We start from the raw sequence: 24,721 nt of genomic DNA on the forward strand, positions 1-24,721 counted from the left end.
GGCTATGACAGTTGCCATCCGTAGCGTCGATACTCGACAGTTCAGCACAAGATCAGTGACATTCTGTCTCATTAGAGCCACACTAATTATCACAGCTAGTTTCAGGGGAAACCATGTGTTGCAATGGTCAATTTGAAGGAGTCTGTGCATCAACAAACTGGTAATAAGGATCAGACACCTTATTATATGACAGCATGAAGCCTATGATCTGATTTTCTGAATCGAAGGTACTGAGGCAACACTGAAGCCTGATGAGTTACGGAACCCGTTATGTACATAGTGCATATCACATGAGCTCATTTTACAACACAGCATTACCAGATGGGGTAAAATTACTAGGAAGATGCATGTTAGCTTAAGGAATGATACATTTAAAATATTTTTACCATTCCTGGTTTTCTCCACTAAACTAAATAAAGAGTTGCAAGCAACCAAAAGATATTTGAGTAGGGATTCCTGGAAGCCTATTCCTATGGAAGCTTGGAGATTTACAACGTAGGTTTTTCCTGAACATACCTTTCCACAGATTACTATTTTATTCCCTTTATCACTCTACTTGCAGCATAATTCTATTCATGTTTACATTGAAAAAAGCTATGAATATAGGAGGGCTTATTTCTAGGTAAATGTGCATAGGATTGTATCCATGTCAGCTTTCAGGTTTTTCAAGGTTTTTAGGTTATCAATACCAAACCATTTATCTCTACTTTCATTTTTTTAAGCGTGAAGGACCTCTTTAATTTGCTGTCTTGCTTTATTTCAACATAACTGTGTTGCTGAATTACTGAACAAACATTAGGAGCCAGAATGATACAATGCTTGTATAGGGTTGCACCAGTGGTAGCAGACTTCAGAGGGCTACCAATTCTATTCCTTCAGCAGCTCAGGCATATCTTTGTTTACTTATAACTTATGCATCGGTACTAGGTGTCTATAAAAGCTGGAATGGGCAACCCAATCCTACTGAAATTCCCCCATGCTGATGCAGCAGGGCCAGTGTGGCTTGTGCTGTACCCTAAGAGGGTCTTCTGCAGTCTAGAGGTCTCCTCAAGGTAGGGGGACATTCATCCCCTTGCCCCAGGGAAAACCTCGGCAGCGGCAAAAGGTCTACTTGGACCGGCACCTGTTAAATTGCTGACTCATGTCCGAGTAGATATGTGTTAGCGGATCTGGTCTAGGAAGAGAGATAGGATAGGACAGCCCCATTTCCAAAGCAGCTGCTTTATTTATATGTTATAGTAAGACAATTTCTTTTTCCTTAGTATTTCCAAATTAAAAATTTATTATTATTTTTTAAAAAAAACAACAAGACAGGGAACAAGACAGGGAGCAAGGCCAAGCCCTGAAGGGAGCTTACGAATGATTGGGAGCAGGGTGCGTTGACTGCCTTCAATAAATTTCACAAGTCTCCACTTATACATGATCATGTGCAAAGAGTCTCTTGTAATGTTCAAAAGTTTGCAAAACTGCTAAGCATATAGTTGGCAGATAAGAGAGGCAGCAGCAATGCTAAATTTACTGGTTGTACAGATAAAAGTGAGATAACATCAATTTTTTGTTACCCCCCTCACTATAATATTAAAACATGCTAATAAGTACCAGAAGCTGAATGGCCTAGTTCCAGCACCTGCCTGTCTGGACAAAGCAGGATACTTGCATGTTACCAGCAGCTTTGAAACAAATGCTTAGAAAGTTGCTTCTACTAAATTAACTACTACTTAGCCCTACTTCACCCCTTCATTTTAAATTTGATTTTTAATAATTATTAACATTTAAATAGCACTTTCTGAACACATGCTTTACATTGCAACTTCCCCATAAGGTAAGTATTGATAAGCCCTATTGCAGATGGAGGACCTGAGGATGAGTGCTTGTCTTAAGACCATCTAGTACATTCATCTTAAGAGGTGAGATTTGGACAAGGGAAGTCCTGATTTACAACTCAGTTTCTGAGCTATTACTCCACACTACTTCCTTGCTGATGTTTGAGCATTGATTTTTATATTCCACAACTACCTCTAGGGCAGGGGTGTCCAAAGTTCTTGGCAGGAGGGCCACATCATCTCTCTGACACTGTGTCAGGGGCGGGGGGGGGATTAATTTACATTTAAAATTTGAATAAATTTACATAAGTTTACATAAATGAATATATTAAAGATGACCTTATATGAATGAATGAAGGTCTTGCAATAGCTCAAGGCCTATAAAAGGCCTTGCACAAAGCAAGGCTGGCCTTTCCTTTGCTGCCGCTACCGCATCACAGACGTGCAACAACAAGCACTGGAGGAAGCCCTCATCCTACAGCACCTGAGAGGTCAAACAGTTGCCCTCATGCTGAGAGCAGTTGCATCTGGCCAGCGTGGGCTCCAACAAATCTCCGCAGGGCCAGAGACTCATTGGAGACTGGGGGCTCCTTGAGGGCCGCATTGAGAGGCCTCAAGGGCCGGGGTTTCGGCACCCCTGCTCTAGGGCAATGATTGTCAAATGAATGGGCAAGTCAATTGGAACTTGAGAATGAAAAAAATTCCTAACAAAATTTATGAACAGAAAACTCAAAGGTTTTCTTAATATGTGGATTGCAATCTCTCTGAGTGCAGAGAAAGACAGGAGTGGGGCTAGGAGTTCCTGACCATTGTGTACAGGCAGCCCAAACCTGAGCTGCCCAGAACGTAGGGCTGCTGCGGGACCAAAATGGCTGCCACAGCATCCTGAGCACAAATGGGCAGCCCATGGTGGCTTCTCGGGGGTCCCCTCCCTCCCTCCCATGTCACACCTCCTCACTGCCCTCCACCGGCCTCCCCCCACCCTGGAACACCTCCTCCCTGCCTCCACGCATACCTCCACTCACCTCTCCACTGCCAGGTGGTCTCACTGACCACCAGGCTGTGGAATGTGTGCCCAGTGCTGGAGCTAGCCAGTGCTGGGCCCGTGGTAAGGGCTCGCAAATGTACCTTACGGCATGTTTGTGACAGTATGCGCCAGTGGTGAGCCAGCATGTAGGGCTCTGGATTGGACCCTGTGTTATCTCAACTAGAGAGTGGGGGGGGGGGCATAGGGAAGACGTTGTGTAGCTGCCTGGGGCAGAAATAGGAACAGTGCGTGTGTGAGAGAGCACAAGAGGGAGAGAGACACAGACAGTACAGAGAAGAGAATTGGAAGACAAGATATTCAATAATAACGTTTATCATTTGCATAGTGCTCTTTGAATGTGCTAAGCACCCTGATGTACAACAATCTCCTTGCATGGCAAATAAACCTTATTATCCCCTACAGCAGCTGGAGAATGAGGGTTGAGAGGAAATGGCATGACTAAGGCCACCTCTCAACACAAGATTTGAACTAAGGAAGTCCTAATTTGCAACTCATTCTCTTAGCCACTATAACTAGGTCCTACCCAGTGAAGTTCCTCAAGGGTAGATACATATGGAAAATGGAAGCATAGGAGTATAATTTTACAAGAAGTTTAAGAACAGTTTGTTCTTTTATGTTTTTAATACGCACAATGTTTACAAGGAAACTTTGAATAAAGGGAGGATGCTGGATGAAGTGTCATTAATATAAAATGCTCATTAATGCCCCATTAAAATGCTCATAGCTAAGTATTGAAGAAATAGTTCACTACCAAGTCATGAGTCCCTATTAATTTCAGCTGCAGTAACTGACTGACCAACTGGAATGATAAAGCCAGAAGGGCCAGAATTTAAGCAATATATTGTAACATGCAGCAAAGGAGCAGGCCAACACTAGCAGTCTGTATCAAATTGTTGGAAGTACACAGAGTGCTATTTAACTTCTAAAAACAAGTTTATCAAGACAAGGCCTGGGGCTGGGTGAAGTGTTGAATATTATCAGATAGTAGTCTATGCTACACAGGAATGTTCCATGCAAATAATTGTTTCAGAATAGTTTAATAAAACCCAGTCAGTCTATGCTGGGGATCAGAGAATGCACCTTTGTGCATAATTGTGCTTTGCCTGCAAATATTGTTTTGGGCACAGTGTAATGTATTTACCTTTCAACAACAAAAAAAAAAAAACTGCTTCCTGAAGGATAATGTATGTAGCGTTGCTTCTTTTAAGTTTATAGTCTATGTTAGGGCCCTGGGGGCTGGGGATAAGAATAGGCCCTCAGTTTGGCTGTACTTGTCGTAAGAGGCAACTAAACAGCCACCGGGTAGATGGGACTCGTCAGCCTGGGAAGGCAGCTCATCTGAGAGAAGGAAAACTCTGATCCCAAACCTCCACTGCCTTGTGGCTACATCCAGTTATGGAAAAGGCTTCAGGAGTCAACCTCGAGGCAAAATCTGGAGCCGGAGTCCCTGAGGCAGTTCATGGCTGAACACAGTCACGTTCTGGCAACTCCTGCGACGTCACTGGAACCAACCGTATTGGCCTCTGCCTTTCCATTGGACCATTTCAGCAACGTGGAGAGGGGGGATTTGCTGCATGGGTAACAGCCTATCCTCCATATCTACTTTACCCAGGCTTCGCGCACTGGAGAGGACACTCTGTTCCAGAACCACCATTCAGAGCGTGACACCATAGTCTTCCAAGACTGAAGGATGCCAACAATGTTAGGGCCCAATCCTATTCAACAATCCAGCACTGATGCAGCCTTGCCAACAGGGTGTGCACCACAACTTGTGGTGGTGGGGCAGTCATGGAGACATTTCCTTACCTCAGGACTGCAATGCAGCTGCAATTGCACTGGAATGTTGGATAAGATTTGGCCCTTAGTTGCATAGGACTGCATTTTAGTTGCATATTTTATTTATTTTAGAGATTTATATCCTGCCTTTCTGTCCAATGAAGGACACTCAATAGGCAGAGTTAGTAAAATTACATTAGGAACGATTCAGTCAAAGCTGGACTTTATAGTCCTAATGGTTGCAGCAGAAGACATTTAAGTATGGGCTTAACTTAAAACAATAGGATTTAGGACTTGATCATGCTCATTTTGAAGTTTTCCTTAAGTGGCATTCAATTAAAGAAATTTTTTTATCTAGCATTAATACAGTTTCCGTTGTTAATGTTCATCTTTGAGGTTGAGAATGAGAAAATAATTTCTTAATAGTGCCTATTCTGGATACAGCATTTCATACTTAAACTAATACAAAGAGCTATGTTATAGCAATGCAACAAATGCATCAAACAAGTGAAAGCCAATCAAATTTTTAAAAAATGATCATCTAAAATGATATACCAGATGAATAGTTCTTCATAAAAACAATAAAAATACTATCAAACCCTCATACCAGAAAATTAGTACCGGAGTAATTTAAGCAAATCATGATATTAACTATGTAATAAGAAGATCCTTTTTGGAGGGATGGCAGGGCCATATATGGTGCTATTCAACTTACCAAATAACAGCTGTTGTGCGTGGTAGCACTACCATGTGGTAAAGGGAGGTGTGGAGTTGCCTTGCTCAAACCACAATTTGGTGCCAATCTGCCTTTTAAAGTGATGTAGGACTAGAAGGCATATAACACCAAACATCACAAGGGAGAAAAACAGTCCGAGCCCTGCAAATTTATCATCTTCAAGCAACATGGTTGCAGTGGGGAAGTCCGACAACACTCACCCACCCTAATGGTTACTTTCTATTTTACATATCTAAATAATTCATGCAATTATATGGAATGAGAGAGAAAGGAAAAGTCCTGACTGGTGAACAAAGAATAAAATGATTACTTAAAACTTAAAAATGACTATTTAAAACCAAACAGCCTAATCCTAGCTACGCCCTCATCAAAGCAGCCACACCAGTGGAGTGTGCACTGCATCTGGGGGGGGGGGGAAGGAAGGAAGTCTGAAGGTCTCCTTGAGGTAAGGGAACATATGTTACCTTGGGGCAAGCCTCCGCTGCCCCAAAGGGTGTCCTTAGTTCTGAACCAGCTATTTTGCTGGAGCAACTCCAAGGATGGTAAAGGATCCTGATAAAGTTAGGTAAAGTTAGGTAAAGTTAGGATCCTGGCATATGCCAGTGCCTTGGGTATCCACCTTTTCCCTTCCCTGTTCTGCCTACCAGCCCCCTCCCTGCCCAGAAACTCCCCCATACCTTCCCTGGGTTAACTCGTTCCACCTACCAAACTTTCCCTGCTTTGACTTGTTCCACTGCCAGCTTATCTTTGCTGCTGGAGGAAGCTGGCCTCTGGCACTGATTCTATTTGTGGCAACAGCCCCAAAAGGCCACCAGCAGCATGCACAGCATTCTGCCATATGCCCACTTACCAAAGTGGAAGTATGTTCTACTATTGTAAAGGGCTATGTGGCCCCTAGTTAGGAATAGTAAGTCAGAGAGAAAACTATTTCTGGCTCACTCTCTATAAAATTTTAGGGTTATGATGACTTATCCTTGCTCTTAGCATGCAGCAACTATCCTTACTACTACCAAAAGCTCCATTTTGAACTTGCAACAGGCACTACAGCAGGGCTTTTCAAACTGGGGCATCACCACGCCCCAGCCTGTGAGCCCTGGCCACTTTCCCCTTAAGGGGCAGGGGGAAGGCATGCGATGTGACCCCCAAGATTGTGTCGATAAGGGGGCTGCAGGGACTGGCATTTACTTACCAGTCCCTGCAGCAACCTCCCAGAGGCACAGGGAGCCCTGAGCGAGGGTCTGCAGGGCTCCCCAGGTCTAGAAAAGTAAAAGCACAGCAATTGCACTCCACTTCTGGTTTTGTGGAAGTGGAGCACGATCGCTGTGCTTTCACTTTTCAAGACCTGGAGAGCCCTGCAGAAGGTTACAAAGGGCTCCCTGCACCCCAGGAAGGCTGATGCAAGGACTAGTGAGCGCATCCCAGTCCCTGCAGCAGCCTGAGTGACGTGATCGGGGGGGAGGGGGAATGGTGCTGCCTCCCATCTGCCCCAAAAAGAACTTGCTGTTGCACTACAGTGTGTTAAAAGGTGATTTACATTTTTTCTTTTAGCAGGTCTTATCTTTTCAACAAGATGATTTTCAGCTTACAGAAATTCAGTGGTCCATTCAGGAAATCATCATACAGCAAAGTATGAACTAAGACTGCATTAGAACACAGTTTGCATGCAGAAGGTCCCAAGTTCTCAGGCATCTCCAAGAGGAGCTGGGAAAGATCTCTGTCTGAAATCCTGGAGAATTATTACCTGTCAGCAAAGACATGTGGGGAAGTCCACATGTCTAGAGGGACTAATGATCTGATGTGATTGAAGGCAGCTTACTATTGTTAATTATATTTATATTCAACAAAAGTCATTCACAAAGAGTTTATATAGTAAAATAAATCAATATATCAAAACCCTGCATGTTCCTGAGATTTCTTAGTAGTCTTTTCTTAGCAGCAGCTGTGTGTATGAGTTGCGTTCTAGACTTGGCAAAGTGTTTCTTAGATACATTTTTACAATAGGATGATTTAAGTCTGAGGTATTCAATCTGTGCTGTTGGGCTCCCTAGGGAGGCGTGGTTAGCCCCCAGGAGCGTCTTAAGGCATCTTGGGGAGAGAGGTGGCCACAGCTGCTCAGCTCAGCTGCACGTGCTACCTCCCTACTTGTGGCTGTGAAGAGGTGGGTGGGGCAGTGTGAGGTGGGGAGGGTGTGTGAAATATGGTGGGAGGAGGTGGGAGAGAAGGCTGGCTGGGCAGCCATCAGCACAGGGCGTGATCCTGGCAGGCTTCAAATGGGGAGGGAAGCACTTGAGAAGGAGGGAGCCCGGCCTGCTCTTAGTGGGGGGTGGTGGCGGCGGCCAAATGCCACAGCCTGTATTCCTCTGTTTTGCCTGGGGGGGAATAGGGGTGGCATCTGCATGTTGGGGTGTATGTGTTCTTGCTCAGTGTGGCTGCAATCCTATCCACACTTTCCTGGGAGTAAGCCCCATTGACTCAAATGGAACTTACTTCTGAGTAGACCTATATAGGATTGGGTTCTGTGTCAGCTTTACCAAGGATCTTCACCTTTCTTTTTCCTCCCCCTTCAAAAAAAGAAAAAAAGCCGCTCTTGATCAGTGAAGCTTTGTCTCCAAAAATAAAAAAAATAAAAATACCCATTCCTTTTCAGCCACCCCCCTTTTTCTTCCTGCCTCCTTTGGAGGGGGGGGGGTACTTCCCATGTTGGCTGCTATTATAAGACAAAAGGCACAATCCTAGCTAGGTCTACTCAGAAGTAAGACCTATTATGTTCAATGGGACTTACTCCCAGGAAAGTGAGGTTAGGATTGCAGCCAAACAATCTCTGGGTCTCTGTTTTGTGTGTATCTGCTAATTACAAACTGATGTGAAACTAAGTCTTCCCCTCCCCAAGCAAATTCATCACTTCTTCCTCCCCCCTTTCCAAAAGCCTCCAGGTGTGCCGTTAACAGACTCAGGGCACAATCCTAACCAGGTCTATTCAGAAGTAAGTCCTATTATGTTCAATGGGGCTTACTCTCAGGTAAGGATTGCAGCCTCAGAGTGCTGGCAGCTGTTTTTTTGTTTTTAGTGTATAATTATAACACCTTCATCCCCATTTTGGGGGTAACTGAGGTGTGGTGATGTAATGGGGAGCCGTGGCCAATGGCCACAAGGATCAGGGGAGCCGTGGGCCGGAAAAGTTTGAGAACCACTGATTTAAGTGTTTGGAGCACTGCAAGACTGGCCATGCTAATCAAAGCAGGAGCAAACAATCAGGTAACACAGCTAACATCTAGAACCTGAACTCAGAAGTTTAATACTGAAAAACCACACCTTAAAGTTAGTGGTGCAGTTAAAAACTAACAGTGGTGATGGGGTTCCGGCATAAAGTGCTCTTTCACATTAAGCAAGATATTCTTTTAAATGCCATATATGAGTTACATGTCAATATTCTTCAGACATGAATAACTGGATGGATGTGTAATACTGCCTGTGCGTTTTGCACAAGAATTATCTAAGTGATGAAACTTTTGCTGCAGCTTACTTGGTTATTTTCAGCTAAGTGTCAACTCCCTTTTTCCTCAAGTACTGTTATTCACACTGGCCTTTTCTATTTGAGGGGGAAAAACACATGCTAGATTTAAAATGAATAAGAAGGATCCTATGAGACTTTTTTTTAGTACATGGAAAAAATCAGGAATCAACATGTACAAGCAGGGATAGGAACCCAGCAATTTTAGGGACACAATATCATAGCTGAGCAGAACACACAAAAGATGCATAACTCCGTGGGGTGCTCAAAACTGATACATCTTAAATGCATAACCTTTGCATGAAAATAAGAGCCATCTAAAGAAGCACACAGGTTTGAAGCTCTGGTTAACATTCTATCATAATTAGAAACATTTCAGGAGTCCTGTAATTTCCAATCCAAATTACAGTAATTTCCGATACACAAGCCATGATTCATGACAGAATTTTACATTCCACAAGAGATTATAGTGGCCTGATGTATGACACATTGAGTACAGCGCTAACATAAACAATTCAGTTTAATGTTTAAACAGCACTTGGTGTTTAGAATACCACAATAAAAGAAACATATTATTGCAGAAATTATCACTTTGACAGTGATTGAAGGGTAGGCAGGCATGTGGCCTGTAAAGCTATAATTTTTTACAGTCCACAGCTTGAGTTTAATCATTTTTGATATAGCATTTCCAAAATATCCTTTTAAGAATTCCTTACAGCATATAACTTTAAAAAGAAACATCTTTTCTATGTAATGAGAGGTGGAGTGACTCCCAACTGCAAATGTTTCCAAAGTTGAGGCTGAAATAGCAAAGCAAACTACAGCACCAAAGTCCCAAATACACTCTTGATAAAGAGGTCACATTGCGTCAGTTCGGCAAGAATGGAAAAGCACATTTCTTCCTTGAGACAAATGTATAGGCCTGATCAGTTAGGAAGATCTGTATCTTCTCTGGCTTTCTCACATATCAACTTTACACTGAGCTCTATTCTGGCATTTGCTAATGTTCTTAGAAACACAAGGTTATTTTTTTTCTAAAAGAAAAAAAGAATGTACTGCTACTTGCAGCTAACATGCATGACTTGTGCATGACAGCTTTGCTGACAAACAATCCTACATGCCATTTCTGCCTCCAGCAATACATTAACATCACTTCAATAAATTAATGTCAGCATACTAAATTTCTAGCCAACTTCATTATACAAAAATAATGTTATATTTAAAAAAACACATAGATTTGATAGTGGCATCACTTGAATTATAATGAAACCCGAGTGCTTAAAATCTTAAAATCAAAGAAGTTTATACTGCAGTTTTAAACTGACTTCTCGAGCAAAGTCGACAGGTGCAGAAATCATCCAGTTTGAGATGACTTATCCTTTAGGGACAACGATCTGCACGTTGTATGATCTCAGAGAGGCAAGGTGGAAAAGTGACACTGAACCTAATTAAAGCCAACTTTTAAAAAAAGAAAACCCAAAACTAAAGTTAAAAAATTATATGCAAAGTTATTTAAAGAGGTTCAAAAGGGATCGGTATTTATATGCAAACAACAAAAGCTTCAACCTTAGAATGACTGGTACAAAAAGAGAATATTGATATAGTGGTGAATAGCCACTTGAATTTTCAAAAAGCTTTTTTATAAAGTCTCTACTAAAGAAAGCCAGCAAACATGAGATAAGAGAATGAGTCCTTTTATGAATCAGAAACTGGTAAAAACAGGAAACAGAAGGTATGAATAAATGGACAATTTACATTATAAACTGTGGAGTTTTCCAGGTATTTGTATTGTGGCTGGTGTTATTTAACTTCATATATGATCTACAGACAGGAGAGACGAACTATTAAGGCATTCTGCAAACAAAACAAAACTATTCAATATGGTGAAATCTTATACAGAACGTGCAGAAGTCCAGAAAGGATCTTTTCAAGCTGACAGAACAGCAGATGAGATTAAATGTTAAGGTCAAATTAATGCAAATGGAGACACAGAAAATCTGAGTCAAGTATGAAGCAATCTAGGTTAGTGGTAACCAACAAGGACAGAGATTTTTGTGATCGGTTCATAGAGGTCAGTTCACAGTTAGCAGGGATTAACAGTTCAGTTAACTCCTGCTAACTGGGTAAGAGGCATTTTTTCAAGTTGATGCTCCTCTTTTATTTAGCAGGGGGAGAGAAACTGGCCTTCCTCACCACTTTTCTCGTGCCTGTCTGCTGGTGTTCTTTTGCATCTTTTAAGATTGTGAGCCCTTTGGGACAGGGTGCCTTTAGTTTGTTTGTTCGATTTTATCTGTAAAATAAGCTTTTGAAAATAGCTGTAAAATAGCTTTGTGAACTTTTGGTTGAAAAGCGGTACATAAATATTGTTAATAACAAATAAAATAAAACTTACATCAACTCTGTATGCTGATGCATCTCTAAAAGAAAACTCAGTATTATGCTTAGGAAAAGCTATATAAAAGCCAGTTCCCAATGTTCTATTGGTATCACATCAAGTGTAACCAACAAACAGAATTCTAGAACTCAGAAGAAGAATGCTTCACATTGCCTCTTCCCTGCTGGCTAAGCTAATGGAAACCTAAATTTGGTGCACAAAATTAAGGTGGCTGATGCATTTCTCAGTGTTCCCCAACACAATCCTGACCTGGGGTGGGGAGAAGGGAATGAAGGGAAGCACTTGCAAATGAAACTGACTGGGAGCTGATTCAAGACAAACAGAAGTGTTTTTTTTTTTTCATAGAAAGCACAATTGATGAAGTTCAATGCTGCTCAATGTAGTGTTGAGAATTACCATAGATTCACTTTTTAAAAATAGACAAATATATGGAGGAGACATCCATATCGGCTACAACAGCCAAATTGAAGCCCTCATGTTCAAAGGCAGTGTCACTCTTTTTGCTACAAACTGGGCACAATATACTCTGTGTTTGTCTGGGAATGTTTATAAACATTCCAGAAACATCTGGCTGATCACTTTTGTGTATCTGAGTGCTATATATTCATTATAACTCAAAGGAATATTTCCTATTCCTATATGTAAGATACAAAGTGTATGTTAGGTGTATATCAGAAGACTTTCCTTAAAGTTAAGTCAATGCATCATTTAGCAAAAGAGACAACACCAAGAACAGAACTTCTGTTTGTTATTATATTAGTGTCAAACTGGGAATGCAGACTGTAAAAAACTGGCTGCCCCATATTAATCAATCAAAAAAAATATATCCTGCTAAACTGTGAATCATAAGAAAATACTGAGGTCAAATGGCAATAAAAAATTATTTTCTGTGGCTAAAGAGGTAATGTGGCATAAAAATGGGAAAACAGGCTTTTTGGTGATTTGTGCACCCTTATTCTGTAGGACAGCTATCTATTCAGGCAGACAAAAGCCTATTTTCCATCAGAGTAATAGCAAAATGTGTTGTCAAAATAAAAGGGAACAATCTAGAGAAAGACAAGCATGCTTAAGAGCTCTTGGGATTCTACTGAAGCACAGTTGGTTTCTTATGTAAGTTTGCTGAATTATGCTTAACCTTTTCTGGTTCATGCCCATATTTCATCCTACCCTTTTCCTCCACAAAGTGCAACAAAATTCCATAGTGGAACAGTTGCTGGAAAAGCATTAATGGCAAATTAACTTGTCCATGCCTGATGAGGCCCTTACCTGGCTTTTAGTTGCTGCAACTTTTGCAAATAATGCTTGAGACACTTTAGCTCTCTTCATTTCTTGCTGAATCTCATCATAAATGGAAGCATTAATGTTCATAGTATTGTTTTCAGGTTTTCCATTCCTTTCTGTTGCAATAGCAGCTGTTTTTACCTAGAAAACATGAATTGCATCTCTTACTAGCAAGCAATTTTTTTTTAAAGATGCCCAGTTAAGAGCCAATATTGTCAGTACATTCTGCAGTTTTAAATGCTCTTAATTAGAAGTTCTAGTGAAAACCATGGATCTTACTTTTAAGTAAATATGCCGAGTGTTAAGGTGAAAGAGTTACAAATACTACAAACCAAGCAGTTTTCACATGTTTGAAAAAGACCAATGGAACCCTGCAGATCTTTAAATGAGCTTAAACAGCCCTTCCTCACCATAGCATGCAGCTGTGCTAAAACAGGTTGTGTTGCATGCTGCTGTGGGGAGGGGGGTATTTGTCCCCTACTCCTCTGTAAGCCCCTTGACCAACAATGGGTTTCTGTGGACCTGCACCAGCTCTTTAGCTGGCACAAGTCAGAGGACACAAAGGGGCAATCCAGAGGGGATAGCATCTGGTGCAAGTCACTTGATCGTCCCACTCTGCCCCTTTCTGACCATGCTGCCAACTTACCAACATTGGTGAGACTTCACCACCGCAGTGCATTGGTCCACCCCACCATTAGTGGCAGTCACCCAGAAGTGCAGAGCTCCCTGCACTTCTGAAGTGCCTTTTACAACACCTCAAGCAACAACCTTTGTTGAAACTAGCATCCCCCATACGACTGGGCCATGAATTTCCAATAACAGCAATTTTTATTTTTATTTTTTTTTAATTGTTCTATAGTTTAATTTAGAAATGATTTTCAGCTGATATTTCTATGTTCTTGGAACTCTAAATAGTTCTTGACTATACTACAATTTAGGTCAGAGTTGGCCAATCTTTCAACTTGAGGGCTCCTGGACCTTTAACAATTGTGTCACAGATGACAATCTGCACCTGCTGAAATTCTCTCCTTTATGCAACTGTTAAAGGACCAGAAGCCCTAAAGTTGAAAGGCTGGCCACCCCTGGTTTAGTTTGTCTGCTGCCGCTGCTACTCTTTCCACTTATGTATGACCAGGATTCACAGATAAGTAGTTTGGTTATCTGCTCTGTCACTGACTTGAAAAACACGGCAACTGCATACATTACTTATTGACTCACACAAATCAATCATTTTCTCAGACTGCAGAGAATAATGATCTGATCGCATTCTTTTAAAAGTGGTCCCAGATGGACTAGGTGGGTGAAATCACAGTCAAAAAGAATAATTAGATTGCACTAATTTTAGCAGATATATTGCGTCCATTTATTCATTCACTTATTTTTACTATAGGGTAGGCACTTTTCCAAAAAGCCTCATTCAAAGAATACCAAGGGAAGTAGGGAAATGGAAAATAATGGAAAATAGTGAACCACAGCTCTATTTTAAAAATTTGTACAGCTCTTTATAAAAAACACCATGAAGAAACCAAATTATTTTTAGGAGGAAATATTAATGAAGCTGCTTAGTGCACACTGATGAACTTGGGATGTAGGTCACTTGAGAATGTTTCCTCATATCTCCAAAACTCTTGCATAACATATCAGCCTCAAAACTATTTTCCTTTCTTTTTAACAGTTTCTCCTTAAGCATTAAGAACAGCATGGATGATTAGTCTGCTGTGCTCCAGTGTGTACTACATTATATTGCTAATTAACCTTTCAAAGACTTTCTACAAAGTTCTTTTTTCATAACTTCTACCAAAAGCATATGTACGTAATAATGTAGTATGCGATGGATTTATAAAGTGTTTCCCCACCCCCCAAAAAAAGATTCTTAAATGTTTTCTGAAAGGAGATGGCGTGTTAGATTTTAAAAAGAAAATCACGACAGAGATCTGGAAGGAAAAAGTGCTAGCAACGGACATAAAACCTTCTAAAATATTAAACCGATACACCACCAAAACTCATAGTAAAAGTTATTTATATGGCACTATCAGTGCATAGAGCACTTTACAAAATTTGAAACAAATTCCTGCTAAAAGCTTACATCTAAGAAGTGCAATGTATCTAGGCATCAACGAGTCAGTTATTTGCAACAGTAACAAAACTTTGATATCATTACTATGAAACTACATAAGCTTTTAGTCTCATCTTTCTAAGACAATATCCATTCCTAGTACTCATTTAAAAATACTGACACCCCTCACCTAGTTAATCTGCACATATATCTGTCTCCTCACTTAAAGCAGATCATGAAAATCGAAAATTCTGGAATCATCCGTATTTTCTGAAGAAAGCACAAACCAGTGAAGAATCCAACAAGTAAACGAACAAGATTTCACAAATATGGGAGCTCACTTTATTTTTCCCAGGAGATACAGAAACAAAAACACCTTTTATAAACGTATTCCCATAAATACTGTTTTAGTTTCGGAACAAAAATCTGTTTTAATCCTGGTTTAGCTTTTAATATTACATTGTACATTAAAATTCATAAAGTAGTTCATTCCAAGCAAAACAAACTACTTTCCAGTTCTGTTCGTGCAAATGGCACGAGAGGTATAATAAATGCAGTTGCTTTCAGAACAGCTTTTTATCAGGACAAAGTTTACTACTCCATTATTACAGTGGCGCCTGGAAGCACAGTTATATTTAAGTGTTAGTGTTTCCATTAGCTGCCCTCTTCATGGTGGTTTCTCAAGGAAGGAAGGCTGCATTTTTGTATTTTGGCCATTTCATGTGTGTCATTAAACTAAGACTTGGCATAAAGATTGTCAATTAGAACTACTTTCTATTTAGAGAACAACCAGGCATTTGAGATTCGAAAAGTGTTTAAACAATCATAATCAAGTGCTAGCACACAGAAAGATAGCCTCCGAAATTAGAAATGGCGAGTGCCATTTGTATCTGAAGGTCGGCTCCATCTTAGAAGCAGGAAGTAATGAGAATCCAAAAAGAACCTGGCTAGATTTTAGAAATACTGCAGAATCAGTTCCACAGTTTCAGGGTTTTTGTATTTCTGCACATATTTGTGGTGTTTTTTTTTAAGTCACACGACACCGGTAGTTCTCGCATAAAGAGTCTGGATACTGCTTTTCAGTTACGTACCTCACCTTCACACAATACTATGGTCTTTGAGAGTTGTTCGTTTAAGCAACTGTTACCCTGCACATGCCCAATCTCGTCTGATCTTGGAAGCTAAGCAGGGTCAGGCATGGTTAGTACTTGGATGGGAGACCACCTGGGAATATTGGGTGCTGTAGGCTTATACCATAGTCTTTCGAGACTGAAGGTTGCCAACCATTGAGAGTTGTTCACATGGGCATTGCTCTTTCCCATAACTTGTAAAGTAGGACAAAAGACTTGTGCATTACGGTGGTGGTGGTGGAAGATGCACGATCAAGTTCTTTTACTGGGGAGCTCAGAAATGTAATGCACCAATCCTCCAGGTTCTACAGAATGCCAGTGCAACTTCTCTTTTCGTTGAGCTGTCAAGCTCTATATCAAATAATCAAAAGGAAAACCTGCAATCCCGTATAGGATTGTTTAATTTACCATTTCAGAATTAAGATGAACCTGGGGATTGGCGTTCTGGGCTCCAAGGACTGGATTGAAATCTTCACATCATAATCTAAGTCCCTGCAACACATCTGAAGTTGTCTTTAGATTTCCTGCTACCTCCCCATCTACGCAAACCAAAGCACATCAAGGGAAGCGGCAGTGAAAGTTCTTTTTTCATGCATCACCAATAGGCAGATCAGAAAGATTTGGAAAATAGTTTACTTGTGAAGGTCGGCTGGGCGGTGTGCTTATAAGAGGTGTGGGGCCCATTGCAGAGGCTGCATTCAAGCTCCTTTCCCTTTCATCCTGATATATTCGATCTCTTTCTGCTTCAGGCAGCTGCAAGAAGTTCTGCATAGCCCGAAGGTTCACAAGTAAAGACTGTGAAGCAGTTTTGGGGTCCTCTTCCTTTCGCAGGATTTCTGAGAGTAAGCCCTATAGAGGAAAAAGAGCACAAAAGGGGAAAAAAACCCAACAAAAAATGTTACATTATGCAGCCTTATACAGCATACACAGTTGCTGCTAATCATGCTTTCCTTTGTTTAACTGACTTTAGAAAGTGCACAGTAAAAAGGCATTCATCCTGCATAGGAATATATTACTGACAATTTAGGTAGTGCAGAAGAGAGCCTCAATTGTATTCTTAATTTTATTAAGCATCTGCTTTATGCACAATACAAACTGAATCTGCTTAATTGGTCTCCTCTTTTTTACTGACTTAACTTGCCATGAAATCTTTCTAAGACAGACAAGAATAAATAAAATCCAAGTAATTCTGCAGCATTTTTACATCACTCTTATTCAAAGCCTGCAATAAAGCATAAATTCAACCTACAGAGGCGGAGAACCATTTCGGGGAAATAGGGGACCACTAGGCACAGAAAGCATCTCTAAGAGGAAAATATAGTGAAAGATGTATGGAGAGTGTCATTCTGAAAGCAGTGCTTTGCTCTTCCACCCTCAGCTCAATATTTGAAAAATAACTTGAGAGAATGAACAGGTAATCATTGGAAAACATGGCTTAACTGATTAAGGCATATATTTATCATAATATGTCAACATTTTCTCCTTTCATTCCAAATAACTGAAAGAATTGTCCTCTCTCTCACACACATCCTCTCTACTGCATAAGTTGTAAGAAGTTAAGAGACAAAATCTAAGGTTCCAATTTGTCTTAAAGGTGGGACTGTTTTCATATATATGTATGCATTTAAAGATAAACAACATAGATCCTCATAGTTGCAACCCAGGTGAAAGCAATTTGGGCTAGAAATCTTGCCTGGGAGTAAGCCGCCTTGAACATAATGGAACTTGTGATATGCTTAGGATTATGCTTTTGGTGTAGCAACTAAAATATCATACTAGGACTGTGGAGATATGGGTACAAATCTCAACCCAGCAATGATGGTTATCGACTGACCTTTAATTACTCACAGGGCGCAATCCAACTTTCCAGCACCTAGGTAAGCACCATACAGCTCCAAGGTAAGGGAACAAACATTCCCTTACCTTGAGGAGGCCTCCGTGACTGCAGGATGCAGCACATGCCCCACTGGCACAGCTATGTCAGTGCTGGAAAGTTGGTTAGGATTTGGGCCACAATCTCTCAGCCTAGTGTTATAAAGATAAAATAGGGGAGGGTAAAACACTGAACTTTGGAGAGAAGGCAAGATGAAGGTGCAATGAACAAAAAAGTACAATAGCCACTGTTTCTCAGGAGATTGTGTCATTAGGAATTTAAACAGGAGGTTATTGGAACTGTTTAGGATACACGGAGGGAAAATTTGTTTCTTCAAAAAAGTAATAGAAAGGATCCAAAGCTTTTCTTCCTCCTTCACTGGAAAGTGTCTTTCTCCAAGAGAAGACATTCTATCAAAGGTAGCAAACCTTTTGTGCCCTAATATATTTAATAATAATAATTTTATTTTTACCCCGCCTTTCTCCCTGAAGGGACTCAAAGCGGCTTACAGCAGGTTAAAACAGATTAAAAACATAATTTAAAAAACAGATAAAAGCATATAACACATAAAAACAGATAAAAAGTAATTAGGTAAAAAGAGCATAGAGCAGCAAATCATAAAAGAATCAGGCCTGTAACCAAGTATTTAAAAAATATTAAAAAGTGTTGAAAAGATGTTAAAAAGGCCGAGAACTCAGAAGACTTGTTTAAACAGAAGGGTCTTCAGGCCTTGCCGAAAAGTCTCAAGAGAGGGAGCCATTCTTAAGTCAAGGGGAAGGGAATTCCATAGCGTTGGTGCCACTACTGAGAAGGCCCTATTTCTTGCCGCCGCCCCACGTACCTCCCTAGGCGGCGGCACTTGTAAAAAGGCCTTCTCTGATGACCTAAGCGGATGAGCCAGATTGTACGGGAGTAGGCGATCTCTAAGATACCCTGGCCCAGAGCAGTATAGGGCTTTAAAGGTCAAAACCAGCACCTTGAATTGGGCCCAGAAACGAATGGGCAGCCAATGCAGCCCCCGGAGAAGCGGGCTGACAGAGTCAAACCGCCTGTCTCCAGTAACTACATGGGCTGCCGCATTCTGCACTAGTTGTAGTTTCCAAACCATCTTCAAGGGCAGCCCCACATAGAGCACGTTACAATAATCTAACCTCAATGTCACCACGGCATGGATCACCGTGGCCAGGTCTGCACGATCCAAGTACGGCTGCAGCTGGCGCACCAGCCGAAGCTGAGCGAAGGCCTTCCTAGCTACAGCTGCCACCTGGGAATCCAGGAGCAGCTGCGAGTCCAGGTGGACCTCCAAGCTGCGGACCTGCTCCTTCAGAGGGAGTGCAACCCCATTCAGCGCAAGCCAATAGGCCAGCACCTGCATCGAGGATTTACGAAACAGAGCCTCTGTCTTATCCGGATTTAATTTCAGCTTGTTAGCCCACATCCAGATCCTCACTGCCTCCAGGCAGCACTCCAGGCCCTCAACCGCCACCCTGGGGTCTGGAGGAAAGGAGAGACAGAGCTGGGTGTCATCGGCATATTGATGGCACCCCACTCCAAAACCCCAGAATGACCTCTCCCAGTGGTTTCATGTAGATGTTAAATAGCATGGGAGACAGAATTGAACCCTGTGGCACCCCGCACCTTAAGGGCCAGGGTGTCCATTCCCCAGCACCACCATCTGGGACCGATCCTCCAAGTAGGAGCGGAACCACCGCAAAACAGTGCCTCCAACTCGGCCAATCGGCCCAGAAGGATACCATGGTATCAAAAGCCGCTGAGAGGTCCAGCAGGACCAACAGGGATGCACTCCCCCTGTCCAGTCCCCGGCATAGGTCATCCTATGCGACCAAGGCAGTTTCTGTCCCAAAGCCCGGCCTGAAACCAGATTGAAAAGGATCCAGATAATCCGCTTCATTCAAGACCCTCTGGAGTTGAGACGCCACCACCCGCTCAATTACCTTGCCCAGAAACAGGATGTTGGAGACTGGCCGGTAGTTGTCCAACACAGTGGAATCCAGGGAGGGCCTCTTCAGAAGGGGGCGAACTACCGCCTGTTTCAAAACACATGGCAATGTCCCCTCCATCAAGGAAGAGTTGACCACCCTCCCTGTCCACTCAGCCAGTCCACCCTGGGCAGCTCTTATCTGCCAAGCTGGGCAAGGGTCAAGCAGGCAGGTTGATGGCCTCACACTCCAAAGGAGTCTGTCCACATCCTCAGGCTGTACAAGCTGAAAAGAATCCCACAACACTGGACAAGCAGTTGCCAAGGGGACATCGTCAGACATTGTCAATGTGGCATCCAAGTTGTGACGAATACGATCAATTTTATCTGCAAAATGTTGTGCAAACACGTCACAGCGGCTGACCGTGTGTTCCTCCTCTTTAATTTTAATGTGTGGCTTGGATGGCACTTCTGTTTTATCCATTACAGCTGATAATTCAGAGTCAAGCTGTTACATGCTTCTCACTCAAGATCTAACTGATGCATGCATGAAGGACATCCTTCCCAGGCTAGGGTGGCCAGCGAACCTGCATTTTTAACTAGCTCTCCTGGACTTGCTGGAGTGATCTATACCCTTCTGCTCTTCAGATGTGCTACAGAGCATGGACTTACCTCTGCAGGAGACTAGTGACAGCCCAATCCACACCATGATTTAAGCCAGAGCAGAGACCTGGGCTGGCTTGCCTAAGTCGAACCACACATGTGCCAGATTGAGCAGGTAGGTTTGTGCCAGGCAGCACAGAGGGTGGAAAGGGGTATTTCTGGGAGGGGCTAGGCAGACCAGGGAGGATCAAGCCAGGCAGGCAGAACTGAGGGAGGGCAGTGCATGCCGTATCCACTCCTGGGACTCAAAGTCCCACTCCTGGGACTCAAAGCCTTACACAGACTTCTTGGATTTGTGCCACCTAAATAATTGATGCAGATTCAAGTAGCTCCATAGGGCTGGGGTGTTACACCAAGTAAGGGGGGGGGGAATCCCCTTATCTGAGGTGACCTCCAGCAGCCTCCCAACTTGCATAGGTACAGCACAGGCCACTGTTGCCTGACTGTATCAGAGCAGGTTTGGATTGCATCCTGACTATGGATCCTGTCTCTTTCAATCCCTAAGAGTCTATGGCCGAGGCAGTTGCCAAGAGTATAAAAAATCCAGATAATCTAGTTTGTGGAAAGAGTGCATCTCAATAGGAGAGCACTCACTTTGCATTCAGAAAGCCCCAGGTTCATTCCCTAGCTGGGGAGGTCCACTGTCTGAATGCATGGAGCTGTGCTACCAATCACCATAAAAAATGCTGTCCTAAATGGACTCACATTCTGACTTGGTGAAAGACAGCTTCCTATGTGACCAATGGTTGCTTAACAATGTAAATCCTGAATTTAAAAGGAAGATGTAAGCACCTGAAATTAATGCTTTTTAGAGAAATTTAACAATAAGCAGTAAAATAAAGTAACAGTTTGTAAGAAGGTGGGAATACATGACCCTATGGCAATATAAAAATTTTGACATTGACATGCAACACGCAACACACTGCTGGTCCAACAGAGCAGCTTGAGACTAGGCCCCAGCTTTACCAAACTATTTTAATTGTGCTATAATTATTATCCTTTGGCTCTGAATGTCCGAGAAAAAATTACAGTGATAATTATAAAAAAAAAAAAACACCCAATAATAAATCTTCCCAAATGATGGCTACTGAATAGCATTTCCCAATTAAGAGCTAAGGCAAAGTATTTTCCCTCAGCCAAAGTCAAAGGCACATTTTACTCTTGCACTTGAAAAAAAATTGCTTGTAGGATGCACAAGTAGTTGGCAACCTTCAGTCTCGAAAGACTATGGTATCGCGCTCTGAATGGTGGTTCTGGAACAGCGTCTAGTGTGGCTGAAAAGGCCGATTCAGGAGTGACAATCCCTTCCACACTGGGAGCAAGTGCAGTCTGTCTGCACAAGTACGACCTCCACAATGTAAAGAAATGTTTGTTCTCTTGCCTTGAGGCTGCATTGCAGCTGCACCAGCACTGGAAAGTTGGATTGGATTGGGCCCCGCGTTAGCTACCATTTGGTACCCAATGTCAATTAAAGGTGTTGGTTTTGATCTTTATAGAGCTAAATGGTTTTGCAACAGGTTATCAGAGAAACTGCCTTCTGCCATGTGAATATGCCTGTCTTTGTCTTCATGTGAGGCTCCGTTTCACATTTTCCGATCATCAGAGGTTTGGTTAGGGGCAAAATGGGCAGAGTCCTTTTTACTGCAGCCCCCAGGTTGTGAAACTCCCTGCCTTCAGAAGCTTGTTTTGACCCCTGTGATAGGCATTTTGGCACCTGGCAAAGACCTTTGTTTATATCAGGCATTTCAGTTACATTGGATTGTTCCCTTGAATCAGCTCCTGGCTTCCCTGCTGCACATTGTTCTATTTTAGTTATTATGAAGATATTATAATGTTTTAACTGCTTGGAGATGGAGATATAAAATTTTTGTGAACTCATCTGGGGGCCTCTCTAGGGGGTTAAAAAGCATGATAAAAATTCCTAAATAAATTGTTAACATAAAAATTATTTTCCACATTTTTCTTATATTACGTACTACCACCCCCACCAAGGAGCTCAAAGTGGCATACATGGCGATTATCCCATTTCATCCTCATTACGTGATTTATACCAAACTTATTATAGGGTGTGTGCCATTTTTCCCCCCATGATTTTCACTGTAATGTTTCTTCATAAATATTTAAACTGTCACAAAAAAGATAATCATAGCATAATTAAAATAATTTTGTAACAGTAGGGACTACTCTCAAACTGTTCTGTTGAGTTGGTGGCAATGATGTGCCCTTGGTGTTCGGCTACAGCTGACCTAAGTTAGCCCCTGCTACCTGGTTAACAGGCACCTTTTAAGTGGTGACTTTGTTATGATTAGCTGAAGGAGAGCAATTGTCCCTGTTCACCCAACATAGCATGTTTCCTAGTGTCCATTTACTAGTGTTTAGTGTCCAATATGTCTCTAGTTTCAATTACGTTTTTTAGATTATACACTCATTTGGGACAGGGAACCAGCTCCATTTATTTTGCTATGTTAACTGCTTTGTGATAAAGTAAGCTTCACAGTTAAAAGAGGCCAGATCAGCCCCGCATGCGGCATTGGGGCAAAGAAGGCCTGTTGACCCAGATATGTCAGTAGGGAGGGTGGGAAAGGGGGAAGGACTGGGGGCGTGTCAAGAGGTGGGAGGAGGAAGCAAACAGCACAGACAGCTTGGGCTGGATGCTATCCACTCTGGGGGCAGCAGTTCCCCCTTTGTCTCCCCAGACTTGCACCAGCTAAAGAGCTGATGCAGGTTCGAATAGACCGATTTTTCCTTTTCCCTCCCAAGCTGCCTCCCCCCACGATATCATACAGTGCATCCCATTCTGGCACAGCTACATGCTATGATGGGGAAAAGGATATAATTGGGCTGCAAATGGTTTCCTGTTCCAGAAGAGTTCACAATCTAAAACATATGAAAGACAAGAGCAAACAGCCACTAGAAAAGGTGGAGAGGGACAGTTGCTTTTTCCTTGCTGAATACTGAAGGACCACCACTTTCCAGACTGAAACAAAAATCACCAAAAAACTAATGGGTTCTCGCCATGTTGACCTGGGAATGTGTCACTGCTTTCAATGGGATTTAAAGTCTTAAGTAAGGGGGTTTAGTGCTGCTACCTTAAATAAATGACCACCGGGAAAAATTAGGATTTGCGCTCAGGCTTGTATTTCAATTCATGTTTATGCATTTCCCAGAGGGCAGAAACCCACACCAATTCTGATTGCAAATAAAGTTTTTTTTTTAAATTTGACTCTAGATACATTTGTGAGAGATTCATAATTAAAGTTCAAGTTTTTCTAAAGCATTCAAAGAAAATTGTTGTGTGGTTTAGCCTAGACTTGCCTCTATGAGCAAATGTTCCACAATGCCCATTCAAGACACAATAACAATCCCCCTGAAGATTAACAGCTGCATCTGTATAGGAGCTGCTGCTCTGACCATGCCTCATTCATTGGGAACAGAAATGGCCAGAGCAGCAAGTCATGCAGAGAAGTCAACAGTTTACTTCCTCTGAAAGCAACAACAATGCTCTCTGCTTGCTCTCTCTTCAGGTGTGGGGGCCGGAATGAATAGTTTGGTCATTCTTGAGGCAAACCCACATCAAAACTGCCTGCCCTTGCAAGAGACTGACTGAAAAAGGGGGCATGTCTTGGTCTCAAGGGGAACCTTTAGTTATTCCATTAAGCCACTTCTGCCCAATATTGCATAAATGCAACAGGGATCAACCTATGGGCTGGGCAGAAAGGGTTAATTATGTTTCCTGAAGCCAACCAACAGCTGGGAATAGGAGTGTAGCTCAGTGGTACAACCAGTGGCCATGGTTAGTAGCCAATACAAGGATACAGAGACTAATGGCCTGATTCAGCTTCACATGCTCAGTTCTCTCAAGTCATGCTTGCATGTTGTATGCATCATTTGAGACTCTAAGTACAAAAACATCAAGGAACCAGCTTTCTCTGAAATGATGCTTTCCTGAATAGAACGCAATGGGTCATGTAAAACAAGAAAGCATTTTACAGATATTTTTCTTGATGCAATCCTTACAACAACCCTATAAGGTAGCTATAGTTATCTCCACAGTACAGCTGGGAAACTGAGTCTGAGAGAGGGACTAGTTTAGCTAAGGTCACTTCATGAATTTGAGCTAGAGATTAAGTTTAAGTCAAAGAGTTCCTGGTGTACAGCCCCATCTCTTAGCCACTGTGAGATACCAATGGTCTTTCTCTCCCTATTTTCCATACACTACCAGTAAGTACAATTGTCACAAGAATTATTCCTCTAAACTAGTAACAAACCAGATGATACTTTTCAAGGGACAAGATCCAGCCTGGAGCTGCAAATTCTCCCAATGAAGGGGCAACTAGAACCTTGTGAGTCCTGAAACCATTGTATTTGGCCTGCATTTGTAAACACATAAACAACAGACCAGCATAATTGCTACAGCGATTATATCATAACCTGCCACACCAATAATTATTCCATTAATGCAGCCAATGTAATTTGCCAATCATATATGC

The 24,721-nt window shown here is 42.0% G+C and overlaps 1 protein-coding gene across 6 annotated transcripts in view; it reads right to left on the reverse strand.

Annotated features, from left to right (window-relative positions):
• The window catches only part of SATB1 (SATB homeobox 1), a 150,214-nt gene that overhangs the window by 34,755 nt on the left and 90,738 nt on the right, over positions 1-24,721 (reverse strand). For all 6 annotated transcript variants that reach the window (XM_066627516.1, XM_066627519.1, XM_066627518.1 and 3 more), the window contains 2 exons: positions 16,393-16,605; positions 12,556-12,711 (listed from right to left, as the gene is read on the reverse strand). In XM_066627516.1, the coding sequence (XP_066483613.1) occupies positions 12,556-12,711; positions 16,393-16,605 (369 nt within the window). The remainder of the gene's footprint in view (positions 1-12,555; positions 12,712-16,392; positions 16,606-24,721) is intronic.

The sequence above is a fragment of the Tiliqua scincoides genome, chromosome 5, assembly GCF_035046505.1.
Source record: "Tiliqua scincoides isolate rTilSci1 chromosome 5, rTilSci1.hap2, whole genome shotgun sequence".
In the NCBI taxonomy this organism is placed as follows: Eukaryota; Metazoa; Chordata; class Lepidosauria; order Squamata; family Scincidae; genus Tiliqua; species Tiliqua scincoides.